Source organism: Liolophura sinensis, chromosome 1 (assembly GCF_032854445.1).
Source record: "Liolophura sinensis isolate JHLJ2023 chromosome 1, CUHK_Ljap_v2, whole genome shotgun sequence".
NCBI lineage: Eukaryota > Metazoa > Mollusca > Polyplacophora > Chitonida > Chitonidae > Liolophura > Liolophura sinensis.
The window spans coordinates 95,270,376-95,293,089 of NC_088295.1; the positions used below are offsets into that span (position 1 = coordinate 95,270,376).

At 40.8% G+C, this 22,714-nt stretch overlaps 2 protein-coding genes across 2 annotated transcripts; both read right to left on the reverse strand.

Annotated features, from left to right (window-relative positions):
• Positions 1 to 2,938: 2,938 nt before the first annotated feature.
• LOC135466038 (uncharacterized) lies at positions 2,939 to 5,860 on the reverse strand. Its single transcript, XM_064743440.1, has 3 exons — positions 5,855 to 5,860; positions 5,032 to 5,323; positions 2,939 to 3,492 (listed from the first exon to the last, which is right to left on the reverse strand). Exons 1-3 carry the CDS (start codon positions 5,858 to 5,860, stop codon positions 3,038 to 3,040), a joined length of 753 nt encoding a protein of 250 aa, XP_064599510.1. The 3' UTR covers positions 2,939 to 3,037.
• A 1,370-nt stretch (positions 5,861 to 7,230) lies between these two features.
• On the reverse strand, positions 7,231 to 20,691 carry LOC135466046 (hemicentin-2-like). Its single transcript, XM_064743453.1, has 4 exons — positions 20,655 to 20,691; positions 19,456 to 19,794; positions 10,517 to 10,795; positions 7,231 to 7,504 (listed from the first exon to the last, which is right to left on the reverse strand). The coding sequence occupies exons 1-4, from the start codon at positions 20,689 to 20,691 to the stop codon at positions 7,248 to 7,250; spliced, it is 912 nt and encodes a 303-aa protein (XP_064599523.1). The 3' UTR covers positions 7,231 to 7,247.
• Between the last annotated feature and the right edge of the window lie 2,023 nt (positions 20,692 to 22,714).

Consider the following 22,714-nt stretch of genomic DNA (forward strand, 5'->3'; position numbering starts at 1 on the left):
CACTCCTTATTGGTAGAGATGTAAATACGCCTGACAGGTACAGATGTGAACACTCCTGACGGGTAGAGATGTGAAAATTCTGGTAGGTACAGATGTAAACATTCCTGACAGGTAAAGATAAGAACACTCTTGACAGGTACAGATGTGAACACGATTAACAGGTACAAATGGGAACATTCCTGAAATGTACAGATACGATAACCCATAACAGGTACTTATTTGAACATGCCTGACAGGTAGAGATGTGAACACGCCAATCAAATACAGATGTGAACACCCCTAACAAGTAGAGATGTGAACACTTCTAATAGGTACAGATGTGAACACGCCTGACAGGTACAGATGTGAACACCACTGATAGGTACAGATATTAACATGTCTGACAGGTACAGATGTTAACTCTTATAATAAGTAAAGATGTGAACACTCCTGACTCGTACAGATATGAATAATTCTAAAAGGTAGAAATGTGAAGACTTCTAATAGGTACAGATGTGAACACGCCTGACAGATCTAAACACGTGTGACAGGTACAGATATGACCACTACTAATAGGTACAGATTTAAACACCCCTGACAGGTACAGATGTGAACACGTGTGACAGGTACAGATGTGAACATTTTTGATAGGTACAGATGTGAACACGTCTGACAGGTATAGATGTGAACACGTCTAAAAGGTAAAGATGTGAACACGTCTAAAAGGTGAACACCACTGACAGGTATAGATGAGAACACTCCTTTTAGGTACAGATGTGAACACTTCTGACAGCTACAGATGAGAACATTAGTAAAACGTATAGATATGTACTCACTTTGGACAAGTACAGATGTAAACACGCCTAACGGACACAGATATGAACACGCCTGACAGGTATAAAAAGGAACACTCCTTATAGGTACAGATATGAACACTTCCAACCGGTACAGATGTGAACAGGCCTAACAGGTATAGATGCGAACACGCCGGACAAGTACAGATGTTAACCTTTATGAAAGGTATAGATGTGAACAAGTCTGACTAGTACAAATGTGAACACGTCTGACACGTACAGATGTGAACACGTTTGAAGGTACAGATGTGAACACGCCCGATAGTTACAGATGTGGACACTTACAATAGGTATAGATGTGAACAAGCCTGACAGGTACAGATGTGAACAAGCCTGACAGGTACAGATGTGAACACACCTGACAGGTACAGATGTGAACATTTCCGATAGGTACAGATACGAACACCCGTGACAGGTACAGATATAATCACCTTTGACAGGTAGAGATGTAAACAGTTTTAATAGATACAAATGTAAACACTCCTGACTACCACGGTGTGAACACGCCTGACAGATACAGATATGGGCTCCACCGACAGGTACAAAATTACACATTCCTGACAGGTTGAGATAAGAACACTCCTTATTGGTACAGATGTGAACACCCCTGACAGGTACAGATGTGAATATACCTGAGAGATACAGATGAGAACATCCTTAACAGGAACAGATGTGAACACTTCTGACAGGTACAGATATGAACACCCCGACAGTTACAGACGTGAACACATCTGACAGGTACAGATCTAAACACCCCTGACAGGTACAGATGTGAACATATCTGATAGGGACTGATGTAAACACGTCTGACAGGTACAGATGTGAACACCACTGATAGGTATAGATGAGAACACTCCTTTTAGGTACAGATGTGAACACTTCTGACAGGTACAGATGAGGACTCACTTGATAATGTAAAGTGTGATATTACCCTTTTCAGTTGACGTGCCTGGGCCTCCTGAAATGAACAGATTAGACTCATCGAAACGACATTTATTCTTCCACATCTGCAGTTTTTCTGTGGATGAAATCGAAGGAAAGAGATGGAGAAATACGTGTATCAAAACGAAATCCAAGTAGGGCTCGTACAGGGGTGGACCCAGTGCGTAATGGGATGGGCGCAGTGTATAAGGGAGTTGACGCAGTGGGTAAGGGAGTGGACGCAGTGTATACGGGGGTGGACTCAGTGTGTAAGAGGATGGGCGCAATGTGTAAAGGAGTGAACCTAGCGCATGAAGGATGGGGGTGGAGGAATTCAGTGCATAAGTGGTTGACCCAATGTCTCAGAGAGTGGACAAAATGTGTAAGTGAGTAGACCCCCCGTATCAAGGGGTGAACTTTTCGTGTAAGTGGGTTGACCCAGTGTGTAAAGGGATGGGCAAGTAAGGGGGTAGACATACATGTAGTGTTAAGGGGTGGACGTTAAGGGATAAGACACAGTATGTAAGGCGGTGGACCCAATGCATAAAGGGGTGGATCCAGTGTGTTGGTGTTTTAACCCAGTGTGTAATGGGGTGCACCCACTCTGTGAGGGGGTGGACCAAAACGGTGTAAGAAAGTGGACCCACTCTGTAAGGGAGTGTGCAAGTGGGTTGATCCAGTGTGTAAAGGGGTGGACACAATGTGTAAGGGAGTGGGCCCATGGTGTAAGGGGGCGGGCGCAGTGTGTAAGGTGATGAACGCAGTGTATAAGGAAATGTTGAACATTCTGTAAGGGGGTGGACCATCTGTGTATGAGTATAGACGCTGTGTGTAAGGAGGTGGACCCAGTGTGTAAGGGCGTGGGCCCAGTGTGTAATGGGGGTGGACCCAGAGTGTAAGAGTATAGAACGTTGTATGTAAGATAGTGGACCTAGTCTGTGATGGGGTGGACCCACTGTGTAAGAGAGATGACGCAGGGTTTTGTTTTGGAGAGGACGCTTTGTGTTACTGGAGAATGCAGTGTGTAAGGGCGGTGACGCTTGGTGTAAAGGCAGTGGCCCCAAAATTTAGGGGAATTGACGCGGTGTGTACGGAAATTCATCCAGTGTATAAAGGCGGTGGATCCAGTGTGTAAACGGGTAGACCTAGTCTGTAAGGTTGTTGGTCTTGAGTGTAAGGGGGTCGACCTAGTGTGTAATGGGGTGGACATCGTGTGTAAGTGACCCACTGTGGAATGGGGTCCAGTGTGCAATGGGGTTGACCCAGTGTGTGAACAGGTAGGCCTAGTGTGCAATGGGGTGGACCCAGTGTGTAATGGGGTGGGCGCGATGTGTAAGGGTATGGTAATTTTTTGATAAAGGATACCAATTATTTGGTAAAGTATAAATACCTGATATTTCTGTCACACTGACGTAAAAGCTGGTTTTTGACGTCTTTGCCACGCCATTGATGTTACAGGTGACGGTCACGCTATATTCACCCTCATTTGTCGGACTAACATTGGTTAGAGTCAGTGTGGTGACTATTCCCGGTAGACTGACCTCCTGACCGTACACCACCAGCCTGACCGGACCCGCCTCTTCCAGGTGAGACTCTAGAGCGTCACTCTCTTCTGTTTTCTCCCACTTCACCTGGACGCTGCCGGAGGACGGTCGTGCATAAAATGGCACGGAGATTGTCTCTGTTTTCCCCAAACCAATCACCAATGTCTGTGAGTGATTCTGGAATACAGCTGGAGCTAAAACAGACAGAAACAGTAGAACACCATGACTGTCAGAGTATGGAATAGTCACCCGATCTATTAGCTGGATTATAATATATCTAACACACCACTAGTAAAGAAACAAGCATCCTGAGGATCTATGTCCCTTGTCATAAGTGGGGGGAAGTTATTTCTTTGTGATGGGTGGGGGAGGGGGTCATTATGATGGGTGGAGGAAGTTGTTCCTTTGTGATGGGTGGGAGAGGTTTTTTCTATGTGATGGGTGGGGGGTTTCTTGTGATGGTGGGGGAGGTGGCTTCTTTGTGATGGGTGGGGGAGGTACCGGTAGTTTCTTTGTGATGGTTGAGGGATGATTTCTTTGTGATGGGTGGGGGGTAGGGGGTCTTTGTGATGCGTTGTGGAGGTTGTTTCCTTGTGATGTTGTAGTTTGTCTGTGTTGGGTGGGTGTGGTCTTTCTGCGATGGGTGAGGGGATGGTTTCTCTGTAATCGGTGGAGTGTGATTTCTATGTAATGGGTGGGAGCAGGTGGTTTCTCTATTGTGGGAGGGAGGTGGTTTGTCTATGTGTGGGAGGTTCTGTGGGGTTTGTCTGAGATGGGTGGAGGGGGGTGTCTGTGATGGGTGGAGAGGGGTCTCCGTGATGGGGGTGGGGGTGGGGGTGAGTGGTGTTGGATAATGCTGTGACAGGTGGAGCGTGGTTTCTCTGTGATGAGTGAGTGGAAGATGATTTCTCTTTTATGTGTGGGAGGTGGTTTGTCTTTTGTGTGGGAGGTGGTTTGTCGTATGTGTGGGATGTGGTTTCACTGTAATGGGTGGGAATGGTGGCTTCTCCGTGATGGATGGGGTGCAGTTTGTCTGTGATGGGTGGGGTGTGGTTTGTTATGTGTAGGAGGTGATTCCTTTGTGATGGGTGGGGGAAGTGGTTTCTGTGTCATGTGTGGGCGGTGGTTTCTGGTGGGTGGGGGTGTGGTGTCTCTAATATGTGTGGGCGGTGGTTTCTGGTGGATGGGGAGGAGTGGAAAATATAAAATGGGTGAGTATGCTGTGTTCCACAAGTTTTCTTGTTAACTCAAGAGAGAGTTGCTTTGTACAAAAATGCACCCCTTGATAATAAAAAAAATGTCATATGCAAAGCCATGATGTCTACTGCATGAGAAACTGATGACATTTACCTCGGTGACGTTAGAGAGGAATTCATTACAGGCAATACGCCTGTAACCTGAATGATTAGTGACAGGAAGTTGACTACAGCCCCCAAATCTGTAAAGTATCCCGAAAAAACTTTCTTTCTACAAACGTCAGGGGAACAAACGCTGCATCATGAATCAGATACATGTACTGTACATGAACAGCCGTAAGCCAATTACATCATAGTACTTACACTAATTACATGTAGTACTAAAATCAAATCACACCACAGTACTTACACCAATCACATGTAGTGCTAAACTCAAATCACACCACAGTACTCACACTAACTGTTGTCCGCTACATATGCATGAAAATCACTGCTTGTCACCCACCCACAAGCTTAAAGCACCCAGGTCAGACTTACTTGGAGGAGCCACATAGAACTGCCCTTTTTGTCCAGACTTTATCCCGTTAGTCACTGTACACACATAGTCCCCCGTGTCAGCGTACGTCAGGGTGTCAGGCAAAGTGTAGGTGACAGAGGTGCCTCTTGTCTGAGTCCCCAGCTTGCGTACGAGGGTCTCCCCAACACGGTGCTCCCCCAGGCTGAAGGTGTAGGCGTTAGGAATACCCTCAGCTGTACAGGTTAAGGTGTGGGAGCTGCTGTCGTAAGTCACTGTTACATCAGGAGGGTCTGAAATGATGAAGACAGTTCCCTACAGGTACAGACATCCGTATCTGACTCGTGTACAACATCCACATTTGATAACCATCCACTTTACAAACACCGCTCAGCATACAATAGTTACAGGTACAGACATCCGTATTTGACTCGCACAAAACATTAATGCCATAGACTTACAATCATCCCTATCAGACTGGTATACAGCATTAGTTTTTGATAACCATCCACTTACACCCATCCATACATGACTTGTACAGAACATCAACGCTGGATAATTCTCCACTTACTGTCATCCATATCTGACGTATATACAACATCAATGTTTGATAATCATAGACTTACAGTCATCCCTATCTGACTGGTATACAACATCAATGTTTGATAACCATAGACTCACAGTCATCCCTATCTGACTGGTATACAATATCAATGTTTGATGATCATAGACTTACAGTCATCTCTATCTGACTGGTATACAACATCAATGTTTGATAATCATAGACTGACAGTCATCTCTATCTGACGTATATACAACATGAATGTTTGATAATCATAGACTTACAGTCATCTCTATCTGTATAGTATACAACATCAGTCTGTGATGACCATAGACTTACAGTCATCTCTATCTGACTGGTATACAACATCAATGTTTGATAATCATAGACTGACAGTCATCCATGTCTGTATAGTGTATAACATCAATGATTGACAACCACAGACTTACAGTCATTCCTGTCTGTATAGTGTACAACATCAATGTTTGATAATCATAGACTGACAGTCATCCCTATCTGTATAGTGTACAACATTAATGTTTGATAACCATTCAGTTACAGTCATCTGCATCTCCTTCGTTTACAACAACAACGCTTGATAACCATCCATTTACAGTCATCCGCATCTGCTTCGTTTACATCAACAATGCTTGATAACGATTCACTTACAATGACCCATATCTGACCCGTCTATAACATCAGTGCTTGATAGCATCCATTTATAGTTATCCGTATCGGACTTGAATACATCATTAATGTTTGATAGCTATCCGCTTACAGTCATCCGTATCTGACTTATATACTACATCAATGTTTGATAGCCATCCGCTTACAGTCATCCGCTTCTGACTTATATACTACATAAATGTTTGATAGCCATCCGTATACAGTCATCAATTAATGACTTGTGCCCAAGATCAACCCTTGATAACCATGCACTTACTGTCATGTGTATCTGACTCGTACCCAACACCGGCGCTTTCACTTCATAAATACCGGTACCACTGGATATACCATAGTCATATACCTTGTAAACCAGTTGACTACCTAAACACCAGCTAGTTACAGACCTGTTCACAGTTTATAACATTAAAGTCAATCTATTCAATTTTACCATATCTTTTACAATATAACGGCTGGTACACTGAAGACCCTTACATTCCTGTCCTGAAAACTGTGAAACATGTGAAGAACAAAACAAGATGTTAGTCTGTCTTCTTATGCTACATGTAGTTTGATGTATTGACTAATCAATCAATTGCCAAATACTCTCTAAAAACTACTGTGTACTAGTGGAACTCAATATTGTGGTCAAAATGCACCTCCACATTATTTTGTGTACTAGCAATACACACATTGTGTGTTCATGTAACATATCCACAGTGACCTGTGTACACGTGTATTTACCGCTGATACACATATCATTGTGGATGTGTCAATTTGTACACAATCGGTTTTTGAGAGTACTATTTTATAAGTTTCGTAGCATTTGACAAAATGCGCCGTATCAGCAAAGCTTGTGAATTAGATCTTGTCTTACTTTCATAGTTTGATTTGACAAGTCGATACAATAAATCGCATGAACGCTGAAAAATACCAGAAAGAGGAAACAGGTGTAGGCAGTCGGCTAGCTAGATACACTTCCCAGGTGGAAATGTACCTGACAACCTGATCAAACTACTCACACTGTACAACAAGCTGCACGGTCGTCTGTCCACTCCCAACACTGTTCGTGACATTACACGTATACTCCCCAGAAGCTGACCTCTGTACATTCTCTATCCTGTAAACAGCTGATGTTCTCTTGACCTCTGCACTCTTTGACATCTTCCACGCAAATGTAGATTGGGGATTCCCCTGGGCAGAGCACACTAAGATGGCTGTTTCATCCTCTGTTACATTGACAGGAGTGGTAGCACTAGGGGTGTCCAGGTCTGTAACACATGTGTAAGAACATAGATGACGCTGTTACATATTAATGATTGATGACAGAAAGTCATAATAATGTCAGAAATCAAGTCCACATGTACTACGGTACATCGATATCTTCCTGTCTGCGGGTGATGCATCACTTCTGGTCTGTAGTACTGTCCTACCGTCAGGCATCTACACACATGTAGACTTCATGATTAGCTGACCCATGTCAGACAGAGAAACCAGGACAGATACAAACAACATACTGTACAACTCTGATCCACCTGGGGACACTCCAAATCCATGGTTCACATACATGTACATGTATAAAGATGAGCAAGTCTTCCGCTTCTATGAAAATTTTCAAAAACAGTCTTACTAGCAACTGGATATTAAATATAATAATAATATCTTTATTTATCGAAGGCACCTCGTGTTTAATATACAATGACACCGTTCTTCTCCAAAACCTTCACAGAGAAAACAATATATAGGGAACGTACTTCAGCGATCAATCCCAAAAAACATAAAATATACATGAAACAAGTTAAAGCATCATGTAGTTTGAAAAGTGAAGCCACATACATTCATATATACCAAAAGCAACAACACAACCACTAGTGTTGTCGCCACAACTGTCCCAAGGCTTGGTCATGTAGTTGACATTTTACTCAGGCCATTTATTGCTCATGTTAAAAGTAACATCAGAGATGAGATCGACTCCCTAAATAAGTTATCGCAGAATGTAGACCATGATGTCGAAATGACCACTTTTTATGTGAAAAGTTTATATAGCAACATTCCGTATGAGCTAGGAATAGAAGCAATCCAATATTGGTTAAATCAACATCCCGAATCACTGGACAAACGCTTCAAAAGTGACTTTCTAACAGATTGTATAAATTTATCTTAAACAATAACTCCTTCTGTTTTGTCATTATGTATAAATTTTTTGGACAGCAATGAAAACAAAGATGGCTAAGGCTTATGCAACTTTAGTAATGGGCTATTAAGAGATATCTCTTTACAAAAAAATGTTTGTACATGATTTTGCAACAGACTTTAAAAGCCAGTGGAAAAGATACTTGGATGATTGTTTTATTTTCTGGCCAAAGGAAGCCGGGCCGATTGGTCTTCTCTTTGATGGCCTCAATAACCTTTATCCCCAAATATCCTTTACAATGGAAGTAAATTTTAAGTCAGTACACTTTTTAGACATAATTGTCTTAAAAGTGGGGACTTTCATCAACTGATATTTATCGAAAACACACGGACACACAACTTTATCTTCGTTTTAGTTCGAATCACACGCGTCAGACTCGAGAAAACATCCCATATTACCTTGCAAGAAGAATGTGTACAATAGTAAACGTAAAATTGGGAACAAAATAGAGATTAATAGAACTTAAATCATGTCTAGGCAACAGGGGTTATCCGGAAGGATTAATTGACAAAGGAATTAAGACAGCTCAGTCATTCATTGACTGATCTGAGGGAACCCTCACAGAAAAAAACCTGACGAGAAGGTAATTCCATTTGTTTCAACACATAATCCCAATAACATCTTCCCAATCATTGTGAATACCTTACCAATTCTAAAAAACAGTGACAGGATGAAAGATATTCTGGCCCAATCTACAGTCATTTATAGCAAACGACAGGCTCCAAGCCTGAAAAAAAAATGTTAACTCGCGCTCACTTTTCGAAAAAATCCTTGACTCCATCGGTTTCTAAATGCAATAAACCCAGATGTGGAGAATGCATTCACATGTTAGAAGGATCAAGCTTTCAATTTGAGAGAGACGATCCTTTGTTTAATGTAAAATTTCACTTGTGCTGCTCTGTAAAACTGTTGTATCACATGTTTGCATGGGGTGTGGCAAACAATATATTGGCCAGGCCTCAGATCTCCGCTCCAGATTGACAGTGCATCGAAATATCAACAACGAAGAACATTGTCATCTCTCAGTAAGTAAGCAAATACGCTCATGCGCATTGTCTTTGACTCCCTCGTTCAAAGTCTTTCCAAAGAATTAGATGGAAATCAAGTCACCTGAGATGTAAAAGAAACTTTCTCCATAAATAAATACCACCTATGTCTCAATGGTAGGTAGTCACCGGCTGTAATATCGTGTCTCATAATATGATGATGTACCACGTGCTTGTATAATTTACGTTGATTAATTTTGTCAAACAAGTTCATTTTTCACTCATTGTATATATTACTCATTGTGTATGTACAAATACTATGTCACAGATTATCCCCATGGTCATCCGTTCGATGGTGATAAAGACGCATCGTCACTAGTCCACCTGCGGATAGACACTCGCAGGTACTGATTAATCTATTGTTCGCTACTTAACAGCTTTGCATATGTACGACCTTGTTCCCAGCAACAATTTATCCATGTATCATGCCATGTAACTAAACCACTGCCTGTTTTGGCATGTACGTAACATGTCCCATAGTTACTGGTAACACATGTCCTATATAAATGACCTTTCTGGACATCCATATTCATATTCCTTGAAAATAACATGAAGTTTCAAACTGCAGTTGGAATATAACAGAATGTAGAAAGTTGAGAGGGCGTTTTATTATTTTTTTCATATATATATATATGCATTTTAGCTTTCGACATATCACTGAACATGTAAAGTTAAGGAAGATGTGATTTTATCTAAATGGTTGATACAATGAAAGCATACATGCATGCCTGCACATTTCAGTTATTGTCTGAATATAACTGTAAGTTTAAGAAGCTTGATTTAAAGCTTGATAGGGAACGAGCTTCTTTTACCTGGAAAGGAAGGCAGTTCCAAAGAATATGGCCCACTTGTGGACAGAGATCATAGCTTGATGTACGATCATTTAAAAAACCTACAGTACAAGTGGTTTTGTAAATGGTCAATGTGCTAGTCAGAAAATTTATCTTGCCTTCGTTTTCAGTACAGTTGTCCATCATGTGGCAGGCGGTAGACTGCATGATAACCAACACTTGTACGGCAATGAGTCATAAAGAGTAACTTACAGAGGGCATTGAGTGTAGCTGTGGCCTCCTTTGTACTCAGTACACTCCCGTCACTGTACTTGTTTGTGGCTGTACATCTGACGCTCCTCATAGATCTGTCTGCGGTCAGACTGTAGCTTGATCCCTGCCCGGTCACGCCGCCATCATCCACCATCCAGCTGTAGAATGGATTAGGGTTAGGGTTCCCGGTCACTGTGCAGGTTAATGTTTTAGGTGTCCCCTCTGTTAGAGTTACCTGCCCCTCACTGGCCTGCTCTATCCCGACTCCACTGATCCTCACTAGGGCAAACAAAAGTTTGATCGTGACATCATTTTATTCTGACCATAACAGGCTCAGACTTCTTGATGCAGATAAAAGTCTATATAGAAGAACAAGGGTATGTGAATATAGAATTTACAGCAATCAACTACATATTGTACAGGTTAAATGATGAACATAAAATCTATCACAGTTTAAAAGAACAGTTCATTGTCACCTACATGTAGTCTAGTCTTAATGTTACACGTCATCTGTATTGTACAGGTGAGTCTTCCGGTGTACCTGATCACCATATTCTGAAGTGTGTTACTAATGACAAGACATCCCACCACAACATGTACCTGTGGTAAAGGTTTACCCAGGTGAGTCTTCCTGTCTACCTGATCACCATATTCTGAAGTGTGTTACTAATGACAAGACATCTCACCACAACATGTACCTGTTGTAAAGGTTTACACAGGTGAGTCTTCCTGTCTACCTGATCACCATATTCTGAAGTGTGTTACTAATGACAAGACATCCCACCACAACATGTACCTGTTGTAAAGGTTTACACAGGTGAGTCTTCCTGTCTACCTGATCACCATATTCTGAAGTGTGTTACTAATGACAAGACATTGCACCACAACATGTACCTGTTGTAAAGGTTTACACAGGTGAGTCTTCCTGTCTACCTGATCACCATATTCTAAAGTGTGTTACTAATGACAAGACAGCCAACCACAACATGTACCTGTGGTAAAGGGTTACACAGGTGAGTCTTCCTGTCTACCTGATCACCATATTCTGAAGTGTGTTACTAATGACAAGACATCCCACCACAACATGTACTTGTGGTAAAGGTTTACACAGGTGAGTCTTCCTGTTTACCTGATCACCATATTCTGAAGTGCGTTACTAATGACAGGACATCCCACCACAACATATACCTGTGGTAAAGGTTTACACAGGTGAGTCTTCCTGTCTACCTGATCACCATATTCTGAAGTGTGTTACTAATGACAAGACATCCCACCACAACATGTACCTGTGGTAAAGGTTTACACAGGTGAGTCTTCCTGTCTACCTGATCACCATATTCTGAAGTGTGTTACTAATGACAGGACATCCCACCACAACATGTACCTGTGGTAAAGGTTTACACAGGTGAGTCTTCCTGTCTACCTGATCACCATATTCTGAAGTGTGTTACTAATGACAAGACATCCCACTACAACATTTAATTTAATTCTTTATTTGTTTACTGAGGATATCCCACAGCCCATGGGTCACTAGGGGGTCTCCTCAAACTTATATACATCATACATTTATATAATCAAAACTTGATAGTGAAGAATAACATATTTACAATACACATAGGCGTCCAATACTGCACACACTCATATACTTCATTAAGTACCGATTATATAACAGATTTACGAATGGGTTTTAGTCTTAGCACTTTGTACCTTAAAAGGAGCTTGTTTGAACTACTTGATGAGTACGATGGATAAATCTTCGAGTATCTTGAATGAATTTGTGCACAGAACAGAATATGGTTTTATTGTCTTCAAGAGATAGGTCATTTGATCCAAAAAGTAGAATATTTGAGATATGTTTTGAGCAATGCGGAAGGAAAATAGATAAGTGAGCATTTGGAGAAATCGTTTTAGTAAACCTGTTGAATATGTGCTTCCTTTGAGCGGCATATGCGGGACATTCAATAAGAAAATGATGAGAATTTTCACATTTGTAATTACATTTATGACAAGACTGGTCATCTGAAAGGCCATTGGTAAATAAGTTTGCGTGAAGAGCGCTCAGTCCCATCCGCATCCTACAATGCAGTATCGAGGAAAATGTTACAAAAGAATCGTACAGTACGGAAATAGTAATGCTGTCAACAAAACTAGGTTTGAGATAGGATTTAAGCTTTTCTAGAGAGTCGTGACGAAAGTGGAGAGGTATTGAATTCCAATCTTTAATTGTTTGGGGAATAAATGACGACATGTACAACTGGATACGACCTTTGGGAAGACGGATGTTGTGCTTATTTCGTAGATTGTATGTACTGGCGACAGCTTCATTTCCGCATGGTAGTAATTTTTTCAAATAAGGAGGCGATAGCCCATTTATAATTTTATGGAAGAGAAGAATTCTGTGGGATCTACGTCTCACATAAAGCGGTTCCCTTCTTAGTTCATTTAATAATTTACTATACGATGTCCGACGTAGGCACCCAGAACAGAGAAGAGCAGCTCTTCGCTGAATTGTTTCAAGTTTTTGAGACAACACTATACCGCAATTGTCAAACAGGATGTCACCATATTCGATGGTAGATCTTATTTGACTGAAGTATAGAGTTTTCAAACATTTTCGGGTAAGGCATTTCTTACATCGGTTGAGAATACTCAGTTTTTTGTTACATTTATTTAGCTAAGTTTCTAATGTGTTCGTCCCATTTCCCATTGTGTTGTAAAAAGATCCCAAGGTGTTTGTGGAACTGAACGCTCTTCACCTCCGTGCCATTAAAATACAGTTTGGGATAGGAAGGATTTCCCTTTAATGATACAAGTAAATAAACTGTCTTAAGAGCATTGAATGTGACACACCATTGATTTGCCCACGATGCTAACTTGTTAAGGTCACGGTTCAGTCTAGTTTCTGAGACTGGTAGTTCTTTAATTTCTTCTAACAAGGATGTGTCGTCAGCAAATATATTTATGTCACATTCAATATTAGTATTTATATCATTTATGAAGATAAGAAACAACAAAGGACCAAGTACAGAGCCCTGGGCAACTCCTGAGTACGTAGGATTCGAGCTAGATTATTTACCGTTGAGGCAAACAGAGATTGATCGATCAGATAAGTAATCATTTATCCACGCCAGTAACATTCCTCCAATACCCATCTGCCTCAACTTAAATAGTAAACCTGTATGCCAAACCTTGTCAAAAGCTTTGCTCACATCCAAGAATACCAAACACATATCATTACCGTTGTCTAAACCTTTATAAATATTATGAACGATTTTAGTTAGTTGACAGATAGTTGAATCACCACTTTTGAATCCTGCATTGTGAGGAATAAGAATATTGTTTATCGTAAGATATTGATATAAATGTTTATGGACGACTTTTTCAAATACTTTGGATATCGATGGTTGAAGACATACTGGTCTGTAGTTAGAAATACAATGTCGATCACCTTTTTTAAATACTGGGCAAACGCGGCACCTTTTGCACGCGGACGGAAAGACGCCGTTTTGTAATGAAGAGTTAAATAGTTTAGTAAGCGAGGGTACTATACTTCCTGCTGCACTCTGCAACATAAAATTACTGATCCCATCCGGACCTGATGCCTTCCTTGTATTTAACGAACTGAGACACTGACCAACTTCCTTTTCAGTTATTTGTATACTGTTTAAACGAGTTGTAGTAACGAAGGAGAAGTCCGGCAAGTCGGGGACAGGAGATGGAAGGTCAGAATGTGATGCAAAGAATGCACAGAAAGCATTGGCCTTATCAATATCACTGGACACATTTTTACCATTTACAAGTAGTGGTGGTATTGGAGGTTTTGCTTTAGAACCCAACAGTGATTTCATTGAAGACCAGTAAGTCTTGGTATCTAGATTTGGGTCAGATAGTTTGGTCTTTAGACGTGTAGCGTAGCGACGAATTGCCTCTCTCTTGGCTGTGTTGGCCTCCCTTCTGGCTATATAGAAGCGAAATATATCTTTTTCATATTTAGATCTTTTATACTTTTTAAAGCATCTATTTCGAATTCGTAACTTATATCGCACATCATTGGTCACCCAGGGCTTGTCGCGAGGTCTCACGGTAATTTCTTTATTTGGGATAGCTTCCTTACAGCATGACAGAAAAAGATTTGACCATGCATACACTTTGTCATTTATATCAGTGAAAACGTCACATATATCCCAGGGTGAGACAGACAGTAAGTTACGTAGACGGTCTATATCAGCACATTTAAGGTCCCATACATGTCTTTTAAAAGATTTAGGTTTATCATTGCACAGAACATCCAGTTTACAATAGATCGTGCAGTGGTCAAGATTAGCCATGGGACAAGCCACTCCGTAATCTATTACATATCTCATATTGTCAGTGATTATTAGATCTAATAAATAAGCACTATCTTCCGTATATCTTGTCAGCTCATTCAGTATTTGAAATAAATTTTTTCCAGCCAAAAGGTCGAAAAGTTTCATTTTTAATTCACTCTTATCATGGTATTTATTCCAGTCAGTGCAGCGATCGTTAAAATCACCAAATATTAGTAAAGCATGTGGGTTTTCTGATATAACAGAAGTGAGAGTAGAATCAAAGTTATCAATAAAAAGATCCCGTGATTCCGTTGATTGGTTAGGAGGGCGGTAACATACAGCAACTAATACACTTCTATTGAACATTTCAATTGTAATCCATAGCATTTCATTTTCATTTTCAAGATCTAATCTGCGTGTGATATTCAATGATGACTTACAATAAATGGCAACACCCCCACCATGCCTACCTCTGTCTTTCCTTATAATGTAGTACCCTTCTATATTAACTCTTTCATCTGGTATGGCAGAATTAAGCCAAGTTTCTGTTACACAAATAATATCGTAATCATGTTCTTTTACAAGTACGGTCGAGACTTCGTCTAACTTAGAATATGATGACATTTGATCATCAGACTGAGCCAGAAGGCTCCTAGAATTAAAATGACAACATCTTAAGTTATGCGAGCTTGGTGATCCCGGGTTTTTATGTATATCTCCGCATCGCAGCAGTAATGCGATATTGACAATTAAAACGTAATTCAAGTTGTTCAACATACAAAGAATACCTATAATAACACATAATAGTAAAGAGTCAGTAGCATTACAAATCACTGTTAATTCATTCAGCAAGTTTATAAGTTTGATTACGTGTACCCTACTTTTACAGCACACAAAGTTATACCAAGTCCCGATTGCCACACGATATTGACTCAGATAATCCATGACGTAACAACATTTAAGAACGAAAGAAGCACATGTTCTAGCCTGGTTACCATCGTACTCACTTTATAACAGCTCGAATTTTTGTTTATTACGCATGTAGTTTTCGGTAAGATCACGTGTAACATAGTCCAGTACATACAAGTAAGAATTTCAAAATAAATCACAAAATATATGAGGTGTAAAGGTGCGTACATAGTACGTCCTCAGAAGCACCAGTCCCAGACAGAAGCGTATAGGGAGAGGTGGGTTACTGGCACAATAAAGTATCATGAGGAAAAACAAGTTATTAACAATGAGAGTTTGTTTACAAATATTATCACTAAGGTGAGTATTTTCAACTCATACATGTATATTGAGAATTGGGATTTGCCTAAAGGAGACAACTATTAATCAGAAATGAGGGCCACTCTTCCGTATAGTTTTGAATGGTAATTATTTATCTACTTATTGGATAAACAACGATTTGGGCTCACTGGAAGGATACTGAAAAATGTTCAAAGACAATACAAATAGATTGTACGTTTTGTTATCCGTGACTTTTCACTTTTGGTACCCTGTAGCTTGGTACACAAACAATGACGTCATTTTCCCGTCTACTTCATATATTTATTGTTCCCTAATATTTGTAGTTTAATTTGGAATTTATCCGGTAATTCAACTGGAATATTTAATATGTCATGGCCAAATGCATATATACATTTATATATTCTTAACTATCAGATAAATTTTTTAATTTTTCGGGCTTACTTATGCAGATATATGGATATATGTATATATACATGTACATTTACACGGCCAGGGTAGATAACTCACTCTTGTCCAAGACCAATTCGTTGTGAGTACAATATTGTTGATCAAGTCAAGTGTTTTAGAGAGAGACATTGAGCAGCAGTTTGTGTTGGAGTAGCGTACATATTATCTGCTATTACGTAAGTTACGGCAGCAGACCGCACTTTTGTGTTAGTAGACACGCATGTACAGTCAGAGTTACTATACAGAAAGCACATCGGTCGGCTGTCTTTAATGATTATAGTATGAACACGCCTGTATCCTGCACGGGAAAAGTGATTTGTCCGGGTTGATTAAATGTTCTCAAGATCCCATTCAGAAGCCACCTGCGCCTTCACTCCCCCGTCTTGGGAACAATAGAACACATTTCCGTCGTGTGTCCAGGCTGAGAAAATGACACCTTCTTTCTTCTTTTGAAGTAATCTTTTAAAGAGCTTATACCTAGTTTTAGTGAGATCTTCATTTATATACACCCCTGTGTAACCATTGGCGCTCTTCAGTAATGGACGTGCTCTAATCAGTTCAGATTTGGTTCGGTACGAAACAAACCTAACGATTATCTGGGACTGGTTTTTTCCAATAAAATGTGATCGCGAGATATCTTTTTTACACATTTCAATATTAAGATGACTTGCAAGTCGGCACACCGCATCATCAGTCGTTTCACCTGGTTGAAGTGAAAGGCCAGAAATCCGAGGACACTCTCGTCTACTATATTGTTCGGCTTTGTCTAAAAGGGACTGGAATTCATCCTTTTGTCGCATATTTTCTTCTGAGCTTTTTCTGACTAGGGAATTGACGAGTGCCAGTTCAGATTTTAGACCTGATATTTCAGCCTTACATTCACACATTGTCTTATCCCTGTCAGCAATTTCTAGTTGTAGACTGTCAACTTTACGTGCAAGGGTTGTTATGTCATTCTTACTCGACGCTACTAGCTCAATTAGTGGTTTTATAGCCGTTTCTACAGCATTCAGGATTAGGCAATTTAGATGTTTGCTGACTTGAGGTGTCAATAAGCTCTCGGTAAGAAAGTTAGTGTCAGTTCCAGCCTTGGAGTTTGTTCCCTCGTATAACTCGGTTTCGTCCTCACCTCGATCAGCACAAATTGGGGACTGAATGTCGGGTAATGAATTCAATCTTTTAATTCTGGGGTTTGTGGCGGCCAGATTCAGTTTACGTTTTCCTGAAAATCTTGATATTGCTGTTCTTGAGGGTTGAGCAAGGTTACTACTAGCAGGAATTCCAGGTGACGTCTTCGAATTTTCATTTTGGACTATATCAAAGTTAGTACTAGCAGTTACCTTTTCACTGCACGCCCCCCTGAAAAGAGACTCAATCCGAGTTTGGTTCATGGTGTTGTTGTTGTTCAGGCTGGATCAACAGGTAAGTCACAAGCACTGTTGTTTGCAGTCACTGATTTTAGCAATTCTGTGCTTCATAAACTCTATCTTCACGTTTGATTGCCCAAATTACCAAATGTAGAACATATCCACACAAACATATGTGAATCAACTTAGGGAAACTCTCAAGACAGCCAGGATTACCACCTCTCACTGGTCCGCCTTATTCGATAGACGCCATCTTGAGCCACAACATGTACCTGTGGTAAAGGTTTACACAGGTGAGTCTTCCTGTCTACCTGATCACCATATTCTGAAGTATGTTACTAATGACAAGACATCCCACCACAACATGTACCTGTGGTAAAGGTTTACACAGGAGAGGATTCTGTGTACATGATCGCCATATTCTGAAGTGTGTTATTAATAACAAGACATCCCACCACAACATGTACCTGTGGTAAAGGTTTACACAGGTGAGGTTTCTGTGTACTTGATCACCATATTCTAAAGTGTGTTACTAATGACAAGACATCCCACCACAACATGTACCTGTGGTAAAGGTTTACACAGGAGAGGATTCTGTGTACATGATCGCCATATTCTGAAGTGTGTTGTTAATAACAAGACATCCCACCACAACATGTACCTGTGGTAAAGGTTTACACAGGTGAGGTTTCTGTGTACTTGATCACCATATTCTAAAGTGTGTTACTAATGACAAGACATCCCACCACAACATGTACCTGTTGTAAAGGTTTACAAAGGTGAGTCTTCCTGTCTACCTGATCACCATATTCTGAAGTGTGTTAATAATGACAAGACATCCCACCACAACATGTACCTGTGGTAAAGGTTTACACAGGTGAGGTCTCTGTGTACCTGATCACCATATTCTGAAGTGTGTTAGTAATGACAAGACATCCCACCACAACATATACCTGTGGTAAAGGTTTACACAGGTGAGGTTTCTGTGTACTTGATCACCGTATTCTGAAGTGTGTTACTAATGACAAGACATCCCACCACAACATATACCTGTGGTAAAGGTTTACACAGGTGAGTTTCCTGTCTACCTGATCACCATATTCTGAAGTGTGTTACTAATGACAAGACATCCCACCACCACATGTACCTGTGGTAAAGGTTTACACAGGTGAGTCTTCCTGTGTAACTGATCACCATATTCTGAAGTGTGTTACTAATGACAAGACATCCCACCACCACATGTACCTGTGGTAAAGGTTTACACAGGTGAGTCTTTCTGTCTACCTGATCACCATATTCTGAAGTGTGTTACTAATTAGAGATGTCAGACATGGATGTATACCACTATAGTCTACATGTACTTTATCTCCATGTGACAACAGCCATTCTCCTGTAGACCAGAGAACACACAGTAAATCACAGAGGTGTAGGACATGGGTGTATACTAATGTACTCTACATGTACTTTATCTCCATGTGACAACAGCCATTCTCCTGTAGACCAGAGAACACACAGTATATTACAGAGAAGTTAGACATAGATGTATACAGGCACAGGTACTTACCTAACACCCTGACAGTTGTCGCCTGCTGACCTGTTCCTTGTGCATCAGAACACGTGAAGTTCTTGCCGTCATCTCTCTGACGACTGATTTTGCTGATGCTCAGGTTGTTGCTGCTCCCCACAAGGCTGATCACATCCTTCCATTGGGTGTTCTGTTCTATGAGGACTTGACCACCGGTTCTGATCAGGATGGGTTGATTCAGAGCGCTCCACCGCAGATTCCCCTGTATACTGACAGTACAGGGCAGGACCGCCGCTCCTCCCTCAAACCCCTCCACAACTCCCTCAGCCGAGCACACCACAAGGGTACACAGGAAAATCACTGTAAAACCATGTGTTACTCACTCAGTACAAATACAGGATGGTAATTAATAGAATAAGTGATGGCTGAAAGACATGAGTGTAGATGCCACACCTCTACATATGGCGACCGTAGCAGCGAAATCTAAAACTAATGTCACAAGTGTGCACCGCGTGTGTTCAAACGTATCAATTTTGGGGGTCCTGTATGTGTGTGTGTTTGTGTGTTTTATTTTATCGATGTTCTCTTAGCCATTCTCAAGAATCTTTCACCTATAAGCCTACTACGGTGGCCGGCAGACCAGCGGAAACCCACGACCATCCAGACGTACAATTGGAAAGAATCCTGTGATTTATGGAAGTTTATTTACCCTGATGCCAATTAGCGCTCTTCATATTTTAATTTGCACATGGTGCGGGTCTAACATACACGACGTAGTTAGTATGCTATAGATAGGCTACACAGTGGACGTATGTAAGGTTATGTAACGGCATCTTTACTATTGAACGGTGTACTCAACTAATGTATTCCCCAGGGCTCTGACAGCTTTTCTTCCACCATAGGGTTGGTTACCACACTGTAAATAGTCTTCAGTAGACCGTAACACACCAATCACCGATCCCGGTCAATCTTCAGGTAGTTTGTCACCAGAAGCCGGATAGTCATTACAGGTATAGGTGTATCTGACAGCAGACGTGAACTGTGATATAACCAAAACGGACTTGCTTATTCTAAACTGTACAGTTTATGAGTAGGGGAGAGACTTTGTGTTATACAAGATTAACGTTAGAATAGGTCACAAGGTAAACGTAATTAGTCCCACCTACAAGCCGATATAACTGAGATTTTAGTCTACAGCCCGTCCCCTATTTGTCTTAGAGAGAGACAGCATAACTTACCCGCGCACAGACGTAACCTCTCACACCGGCCCGCCATCTTGGGGTTCACCTTTCTAACTTTACTTCCTTGTTGGAAAGGCCTACCACGTGTCTTATGCACAGCGGGGATGTGACATATATAGGACGATATATGTGTGTTCTTTTGAAAATTTGACCCTCGCTCGCTGCGCCTATTGAGTTGTCAGAGGAGTACTGGTGTGCGAACACTCAGGTTATGTGTTCTAATATACCTCTGTCGAATCTGGCTGAGTCATTTTGTTAGGAGGTGGTCAGGCACTTTACGATATTCGGGGATTTACTTCACCAGTCTTTCTTTTAACCCCTTGATTTTACCGTCGAGTTAAATGTCAAACATTTCTGACAAGTAAAAAAATTCAATTAAAAAAAAAAGGAAAAACGTGAAACTGCAAAATATAGAAGAAGAACTATGTACGACGTAAAGATGATTCGTGGCATACTCACCTCGTAAATCTACGCAGTTCTTCACACAGTTCTTTATCTGGAGGAAATATCGGCACTAGACAACAGACAAAATTATTATATACCTGGCAGAAATATCTGCATCAGACAACCGACGAAATTCTATACCTGGCGGAAATACCGGCACTGGACAACAGACGAAGTTCAATACCTGCTTGCATGGTGACAATATCAGCATTAAACAACAGACGGAGTTCTACATCTGGCAGAAAAAGCGGCACTGGACAACAAACAAAGTTCTATAAAATATTAGTAAATGATAGACGACCACAAAAGAAAAAACGTCAAGTTGCGAAATACAGAATAAGAACTATGTATGACGTAAAGATAATCTGTGACATACTCACCACGTAAATCTACGCAGTTCTTCACACACTTCCTTATCTAGAGGAAATATCGGCACTAGACTTTCACAACCGGCGAAATTCTACACCTGGTAGATATACTGGCACTAGACAACCGACGAAATTCTACGCCTGGCAGATATACCGGTACTAGGCAGCTGACGAAATTCTATATCTGGCACATATACCTGCAATAGACAAGCGACGAAATTCTACACCTGGCAGATATACCGGCACTAGATCACCGATAAAATTATTATATACCTGGCGGAAATACCCGCATTCGGCAACCGAGGAAATTCCATACCTGGCATAAATACCGACATTAGACAACAGACGATGTTCTATACCTGGCGAAAATACCGGCATTAGTAAATGACCACATCTGCTCTTAAGCAGGATTCACGCTCATTTCCGTATAGTTGCTAATTTTTACATCTTTATTTATTTAGTCTTTTTAATGAAGTTTTACTCCGCACTTACGATTATTTTACCGCGAAAACCCATGACCACATTCAGGTTGCTGACGGGCATTCCTACGTACGACTGGAGGGGAAACCAACATGAGCTGTACTTAAACTCACAGCGATCGCATAGGTGAGGGGCTTCAGGGTCATTGTTGAGCGCTAACACAGTAAATACTAGGCCAAGTAGGCCTCCGTGAATTCTAACTCATGTTAACATTCATCTATAACACAAGGTGGATTAAATCTTTACTCACACAAACGTATATTTCCAAAGAGGAAATAGGACCACTATGATTCCAACCCTGTCTCAAAGTGCTACCTGTTTTCCATAGTGGCTTAGTTTCGGTCTCCTTGAATAATCTATTTACTCACATGAAGAAACATACAATACAGTTTAGCAGGTACAACCTTTCTAAGGATAATAAATGTCATCCGTGTTTAAAATTGCAGCGCACAGATCTTCAAAAATATGTACCTAAAAGCGCTAATGCACTGTGGGGAGATAACAACGAGTGGGGCATACGGGCTTCCGTAACTATGTGGTTTTTGTACCCTTATGTACTCCAGTAGACCGGAGATTGATGCACACTATATCTCAAATGTAAATCTGAAAATTCTTCTTGGTGATACAAATTAAATACACAGTGCCTCATTTCACTTCTCTGTCTGTGTAACTTTATTGGGTGCTTCCACCAAGTTTTATTCTTCGGAAAATCAAGAAATGTGCAAAACTGGACTGGGATTGTAAAAGTTTATATCAAGTGATACG

Coding starts and splice junctions, on each gene's coding strand:
- LOC135466038 (XM_064743440.1), bottom strand. Junction 3,493..5,031: donor GTTCTATGTGGCTCCTCCAA/GTAAGTCTGACC, acceptor TGTCTGTTTTAG/CTCCAGCTGTATTCCAGAAT.
- LOC135466046 (XM_064743453.1), bottom strand. CDS start 20,691: ATGGCGGGCCGGTGTGAGAGGTTACGTCTGTGCGCGG. Junction 19,795..20,654: donor GAGGTTACGTCTGTGCGCGG/GTAAGTTATGCT, acceptor GTACTGAGTGAG/TAACACATGGTTTTACAGTG. Junction 10,796..19,455: donor GACAACTGTCAGGGTGTTAG/GTAAGTACCTGT, acceptor TGTTTGCCCTAG/TGAGGATCAGTGGAGTCGGG.